The sequence below is a fragment of the Miscanthus floridulus genome, chromosome 9, assembly GCF_019320115.1.
Source record: "Miscanthus floridulus cultivar M001 chromosome 9, ASM1932011v1, whole genome shotgun sequence".
Lineage (NCBI taxonomy): Eukaryota > Viridiplantae > Streptophyta > Magnoliopsida > Poales > Poaceae > Miscanthus > Miscanthus floridulus.
This window is the reverse complement of record NC_089588.1, coordinates 86385403-86392681: the sequence shown is the minus strand read 5'-3', so window position 1 is coordinate 86392681 and position 7279 is coordinate 86385403. Positions and strand designations below refer to the sequence as shown.

The following is a 7279-nucleotide window of genomic DNA, read 5'->3' as shown; positions in this document are numbered from 1 at the left end:
TTTGCGCTGCACGTCCCCTCAGAACTCACAATGCTGCAAAAGGTTGCAGGCTCCGTATTTTTGTTCACCGTATAGCCCGTACCGTAGGGCAGCATCACTGCCAAAATAAAGTACTCCGGCTGTTTTTAGTTCCCAAAAAATGCTATAGTAGCCATCACATCGAATATTGCGATACGTGCATAGAGCATTAAATGTAGACGAAAAAAAAATTAATTGCACAGTCTGGTTGGAAATCGCGAGACGAACGTTTTTAGCCTAATTAGTCCATGATTAAACACTAATTGCTAAATAAAAACGAAAGTGCTACAGTAACCGAATTCTTAAATTTCACGAACTAAACACAGCCTAAGCAGACGCATTAGCAGAATTTTAATATCAGGAAGCTAGCTTCATGATGAGGGCTTCAGAACCTTGTTCTCTCATCGACGAACTTGTCGATGAGATCGGCGGCCTCCTGGATGGTTGTGATGTTCTGGGCGTTGTCCTCCTCGACGGTGATCTTGAACTCCTCCTCCAGCGCCATGACGATCTCCACCGTGTCCAGCGAACCGCGTAGACACGAAACCATGGGGATCTTAGGGAGACAAGGCCGCCTCTTTGGGTGGTCGCCATGGAGACCACATTCCGGCCTGAAACTCTGCTTCCCTGCAGGTTTCAGTTAAAAGAGGCAGAGAACAGGTTCAGGCATTCAGCCATTCATTCAGGGTGGGAGGGAGCACATACACCAGTTGGAATGTAATAACAAAAATGGTACTGTACTGTAGTATATATACATCAAGGGATACATACATATATGCTAACATAATATGCAACTACTACTAGGTCTGAAACCGGGAAAAATGTGCAAACAGATAGTACGGCGTTGGACAGCGCGGTTTCATCCAAAATACGAGCATGTTGAACCCAAAAAGTACGATGCACCTCGAAAAGGGAACGAGGATGTAGTACCAAATACTACTATTTGCACCCCTGCTGACCGCCGTACCTCTTCAGGACAAGGATCTGGAGAAGGGGATAACTGCTACCGGCAACGGCAACGTTCATATCCTGTTGAGTGGCCGACAAAACGCGGGATCTACACGGATTTGCTATCTACGCTTTTTGTTGCTGGTGCTGCTTTTCCGTTACATACACAGTCCCCTGTTTCATGTAACCATCGACATTGGCCTCGCTGATTACGCTTGTACTGGCGCATGCAAAACCTACAGAAAACGTACTAGAACCTACACCTGCCACAGTGCTAGCTTCAGTGTCGTCCACACAACACATTTGCCTTGGAGTATGGATTTCATATACTGGCACACGTAACTGGTTATAATGTCCACCGACCAACCAAAACACAGCTTGGGCAGTGATGTAACGTAAATATGTAAAAACAAGCACACAAAAAGATAGGAAGAAACAAAAAGATATGCTACTAGTATTTCAGTATTTATTACCTTCCAGCTCAGCGTTGGTGCCTTGCAGTAGCCGGCCTTGGCGGAGATGGCGGACAAGGTGGCCATTGGAGATGTGGAGCGGCTCTGCAGCTGGTTAGAGCAGCCTGCAGATGGGGGCTTGGGACTGGAAGTGCACGGGAGAATGAACGGAGGAGAAGCAGACGGAACTAACCAAAGCTAGCAGCAAATGGAATGGAGCAGGGCAGTGAGACCGGAGGGTTTTTTGGATTAGATTAAATCCTGGGCTCCGAGGTGGCGCGATTCTGGCCACCCGCTCCGGCTTACATACATACACTCCCACGCTCCTGTCTCCTGTTATCTCTGCATGTGGGTCCAGGAGCTAACCTTTGGTGGTTCTCAGATAATTGGGCCCAGCACCTCCTGATTCCTGAGGATGCTTCTTCGTCTTGCCCTGTCCCTGTATTCTGAATCTGAACTAGGAAACACAAGTTTTGGTTTCAGTTACTAAACAATACTGGAATGAGCGCAAATGATTAAAATTCAGCTTGTTTTCCAAAAAAAACAAAGATTCAAACCATACCAGCAATATGAACGAGGCTCAAGCGTGACACATTTGAGTTGCGAGGATTGATCCATGACAGTATATATAATATCAGCTATTCAGCTTAAATACGCATCAAAGATACCACATCAGCCAGATCTCCATGAGCCACCATGCTTCAGTTGACAAGTCATGCAGATGTAAGTAAGAAGTGTTATAAACGAGACGAAATAAATAAACGAGCAACCAAACATATATAAGGTATGCAGAATTACGCTACCTTCTCCAGCTCAAGCGTGGGTCTTTTGTGATTCAAGTCCAGCGCTTTCCGTATCGAAGCCTCCCCCTCCTCCACCTCCTCAAGCTCTGCGCCGTAACAGTTCATATGAACAACAGCACGGTCGAGCGAGCAGAGGCTCTCCAGGCCACACTCGAAGTCGCCAAACTGATCCAAGGTATGCCGCACATGGAGGTCCAAACGAACGGTTCGGAGCATTAGCATGCCTCCTGCTGCAAACTCCACCTCCATGGCACCAGGCCCGATTCTGAACTTGGTTAGGCAACGGAATGGACAGTCGTCACTGCCGATGGCCAACCTTTTGTGCCTGTCCTTTCTGTGCTCCTTCACCCATATGTAGAGGCTGCGAAGTGATGGTATGCTGCCAAGGACCTGAAGGTCCTCCTCTTGTAGTGTCAGCAGTGTGATGTCTAGTGCGGACAGGGCAAAGAGTGATGGCATCCATCTTGGCACACAGCCTACGGTGCCAGGCCCTATGTTCATGGATCGAAGCTGTTGAGGCCCTGGTGTTAACAACATGCCAATGTTGGAATTGGAACCAAGGCCATTGTGGCAATCAAATATCTGCAGGGATTCAAGATTGACCAGGTTGGATAGACACTGCACAAAAGGTTCCTCATAGCTCTCGTCGTCCCAGTCATCGAAGCGGAGCATCAAACGCCTCAGCTCGGTCAGCCTGCTCAATTCACACAGCATTGTTGGGGACCTGATTGTTATACATGGTGATAACTTCTGTAGAGAAATTAAGTTCCCAAGGCATTCTGGTAGTCTAGTCCGATTGTCGACACACAAGAACTCTAGTTTTCTTAGCTGGACAAATGCTGGTGGAAGCGCTTTTATGTTGGTCATATTCAAGTCCAGGAACTGCAGAAGCTGTAGGTTCCCAATCTTATTTGGTATCTCAGTGATGGATGTCAAAGATAGCTTTAGATATCTCAGGTGATACAAATTGCAGATGTGCTTGCAGTGACTGTTATCCACCTGAGTACAGCCATATAAATCCAACACACGTATGATCGGAAAGCTGGACAGGTTAGGCAACAAAGTGAATGCTTCTGATGACACGGTTAGTGATCTCAAATGGGACAGGTTCATGGTTACCACCTTCTTGACATCTTCGACCTTCATGTTTTGTAGGAACAATCGGCGGATTTTACTTGTTGGCTCACACATCGTCTGGGAACCACCAAGTGCTTGTAAAAGATTCTCCTCCTCCGATACGGAAGCAATTAGATCAAGCATCATGTCATGCACAAAACAAGACCATACCTTACTCCCATGGTTAAAAAGCATTGGTTGGATAATACTTCTATTGATGAGGTCTTCAAAGTAATCCTCTCCCGCTTCATACAAAGTTTTCCCATGATGTTTCCGGATAATACCTTCACCTATCAATTTGTATATCACCTTCTCGACTATTATACCATTATCCTCTGAATACAAAGTCAGATACAACAAGAAAGTCTTCAAATGTAGTGGCAGATCATAGTAACTGATAGACAGTATCCTTCGCATGTCCTTCACATCCGTGCTTTCTTCAAGTCCAAAACCCATGGATTGATACACTTGATACCAGTACTTATCAGTGTTTTCCTTTCTCATTTTAGTTGCTAATAGACTGGCTACTGTAATTACAGCTAAAGGTACACCGCCACACTTTTTCAAAATATTCTCTGATACTTCAGCTAAGTGGTTTGGAAGAGCTGCATCTTCAGTGCCAAATATTCTTTGGTAGAACAACTTTCTTGAGTCAGCAGGAGAAAGAGGTCTTAGTTCATAGATACTATTGGCTTGCTTGGCAACATCAAGGATGCGAGTTGTCATGATTATTCTACTTTCACAATGATTCTCAATAAAAGCATGCCTGACTGTGTTCCATACTGAACAGCTCCATATGTCATCAATGACAATGAAGTAGCTGTTGGATTGCATCAAAGAACCATGTTAACTAGTAAAGCTCATGATAAAATTTATTTTGTTAACATGAACAAAAAGTTTAGCTGCCAAATTTAAAGAGACATAAAAGGAAATGAGGCAGTGCCAAATTTAAGCACAATCAGTGTGTAATAGTCATAAAAGACACTCTGTTACCGGTTTGCAGTACTAAAAATCTAAAACAGATTCATGAGGATCATTGCAGCAAAGAACCATGTTAATTACTAATGCTTCTAATACAGTTTATTTGGTTAGAGCGATCAGTATAGAGGTGACATGAACGAAAAAGTCAGCTGCCGATGATCCGGTGTTGAGGCAATGACCCTTTAGAGAGATAATGGTATGGAGGTGATGAGGCAATGCCAAGTTTAAGCACTGAATGTGTAATAGTAGTGAAAGAAACTCCGTTGCCGGTTTCCAGTACTAAAAAACTAAAACAGATGAGGATCATTCAATTTACAAGGGGGAACTGAGATGAATTAATACATGGCAAAGTGTAACAAGCATCTATGAAGATGAAGGGAAATGTACATACGCATTACGCACCTCTTGTCTCGAAGGAATTCCCTTAGTTGTTCGATAAGTTGTGCTTCGCCCCACATTGCAATGTCAGTGTTGCGGTTCTTGTCGAGTTGGCAGAGCATGTCCCTGAACACCTTCTCCATGTCAGGATTATGCGAGATGGAAACAAGCGCCGCGCAATCGAACTGGCCTTTCAGCTCCTCGTACACAATCCTAGCGAGCGTCGTCTTGCCCAATCCTCCAAAACCAACGACGGAGACCGTCTTCAGCAGCCGATTCGACGCCTCATCGCGCTCCACCATCAGCAATTGGACCAGCTCACGGCTCCTCGCCTGGGTACCGACAAGCTCCGTCGCCGCGGCGTACAGAGCCGACAGCCGAAGGCCACCGTCGGAGGCCTGCGGGCCACGGCCGGGCTTCGCCGCCGCCGCGACGCCGTCGACCTTGTACCTGACGCGGCGCTCGCCGACCTCCACGACGCGTCGCTTGATGTCTCTGACCACAGCGCCCATGTCGCGGCGGATCTTGGCCCTCCTGAGTAGGCCGATCCCCCTGTCGATGAGGCCCCTCAGGCCCTGGAGGAGGTCCTTGTCCCTGGGCGGCGCCGGTGGCGGCGCCTGGTGGTGGTGGTGCAGGCGCACGAGGAAGGCCTCCACGCAGTCCTCCACGTCGTGGGAGAGCTCCCGGACCTCCCGCGCCCACAGCCTGTCCTGCACGTCGGGCGGCCGGTCCGCCGGCGCCTCGGAGATCCGGAGGAGTGCGGCCTCCATGCTCTCCAGCTCCGCCTTGAGGAACGCGACGTCGTCCCGGACGCTCGCCTGCAGCTGGTACTCCCGCGTCAGCAGGTCGCCCAGCATGGGCAGTAGCGTGCTCACCGCGCCCGTCGCGACGTCCATCAGCACCCAGACCCCGGAGGAATAGGAATAGCTAGCGGAGACCCGCGAAATCAAGAAACGGAATGGAACCTCGCAGCAGAGGAGAGGACCAAAGTACCAAACCTCCTTGGGAAGACGACCTCACGGGTCACCGCAGCTGTCCGGCGGCCGATCGAATCTTTAGCACCCAGTACAAACCGTGCAAAACTGCAGACTCTTCGAAAAGTCAAGACTGATTGAGCCCTCGTTTAAATCCAGGTTGTGTCATATTTAGTGTCGTACGGGTATTCAGATATTAATAAAAATACAAATTACAGAATCCGTCATTAATCGTGAGACAAATTTATTAAGCCTAATTAATTCGTTATTAGCACATGTGTACTGTAGCACCACATGGTCAAATTATGGACTAATTAGCCTTAAAAGATTTATCTCGTAAATTAGTCGCAAACTGTGTAATTAATTATTTTTTAGTCTATATTTAATATTCTATGCATGTATCCAAACATTCGATGGGATAGAGAGTAAACTTTAGGAGATGAATTAAACGAGGCCCGAGGCAATAAACGTGCGAGTAGGAGCATGGGACAATGAGGAGAGAGATAACGGAGGCCGATCATGAGTCCTCTGCTTTCATAGTAAGAGAATGTAACACCCTCGATGTTATCCTATTAATTATCTACTAAAACATGTCATGAGCATCATACTTATGTGTTAATACATGTGGTGAAGTGTGTAGATCAATTTCTGTAACTTAAAATGATCAATAAAAATGCTAAACGAAAATTGGTTCAATGGTTCATGCATATCAAGTAGGGTTTAAATACTATAGGACATATATGTGATACTTAAATAAAGTTGAAAGTGCAAACTTTGTAGATGACAATAAAATACTTGCTGTTGAAAAAGAATATTGCTAAGTAATATTTTCAGTAGCTTAGAAATGCAATATGAAATTAAGATTAGCTCAAACGCTTAAAAATTCTAAGTCTGTGGACAGCTAGACGCCGCTATGTTTAGCAATTTATTTGAAGATATTGGGTTAAGGAGTGGTGTAGTGCTATGATTTGATTTAGTAGTTCCATATGCCATCTTGAGTGTAGTGAAGCCGATTTAGGTTTAGGAGCAACGGTTTGATCGTGATCTGCGGCATTAAAATTTGTGCACGTCACAGCTTTGTGTTGTCTGGCGCCGTGCGCCCGGTCACCACGTGTGGCCGACCCGCGTCGCCGCGCGGTTGTGCCGTGCGCGCGTGTGGCCGCGCACCGGCTGGCCGTGGCCGCCGTGGCCTTGCCGGCTTGGCCGCTCAGGCCGCACCGCTAGGACGCTGGTCCGCTCTACGCTCGACCGCCCCTGCCACTGGTGCTGCTGTTCCCTCCGCGCCCACGCCGCGACGACGCCGCTGCCGCCACCGTCTCATCACCACGCTGTTGAAGGGTCAAGATGGCGACTAGAGGGGGGTGAATAGTCTTTTCTAAAACTTAATCGCGTCGGCTAACCGATACAAATGCGGAATTTAAACTAACGGTTTAGCCAAGACTACACCCCACTATATATGTTCACTAGCACCTTGCAAAGATAACAATTAAGCAATAAAGGTGCCGGGCTAGCTAGAGCTCTCCTAAACAATTCTAGGAGCAAGGTTACACAAACCTATGCCACTAGTACTTTAAGCGACAAGGGAGCTCCTACACATGCTAGTAAACAA

General features: G+C 47.0%; 1 protein-coding gene across 6 annotated transcripts; it reads right to left on the bottom strand.

Annotated features, from left to right (window-relative positions):
• Window positions 1-404: 404 nt before the first annotated feature.
• Window positions 405-5767, bottom strand: LOC136483896 (disease resistance protein RGA5-like). 6 transcript variants are annotated; one of them, XM_066481077.1, is made up of 5 exons: window positions 4721-5767; window positions 2222-4157; window positions 1981-2056; window positions 1440-1875; window positions 405-645 (listed from the first exon to the last, which is right to left on the bottom strand). In XM_066481077.1, exons 1-4 carry the CDS (start codon window positions 5590-5592, stop codon window positions 1721-1723), a joined length of 3039 nt encoding a protein of 1012 aa, XP_066337174.1. In that variant the 5' UTR covers window positions 5593-5767; the 3' UTR covers window positions 405-645; window positions 1440-1720. The 6 variants fall into 6 exon arrangements, with proteins under 6 accessions (XP_066337174.1, XP_066337175.1, XP_066337179.1 ...); XM_066481078.1 differs by having other exon boundaries at window positions 1440-1870; XM_066481082.1 differs by lacking the exon at window positions 405-645 and having other exon boundaries at window positions 1798-1870; window positions 1981-2064.
• Window positions 5768-7279: the final 1512 nt, after the last annotated feature.

What these genes read in the sequence shown, in the direction of transcription:
- LOC136483896 (XM_066481077.1), bottom strand. Translation starts at nt 5,592, where the DNA reads ATGGACGTCGCGACGGGCGCGGTGAGCACGCTACTGCCCATGCTGGGC. An exon ending in CCACGCTTGAGCTGGAGAAG is followed by an intron (nt 2,057 to 2,221) that starts GTAGCGTAATTC and finishes TAAGCTGAATAG; the next exon opens with CTGATATTATATATACTGTC. An exon ending in GAGCCTCGTTCATATTGCTG is followed by an intron (nt 1,876 to 1,980) that starts GTATGGTTTGAA and finishes TGTGTTTCCTAG; the next exon opens with TTCAGATTCAGAATACAGGG.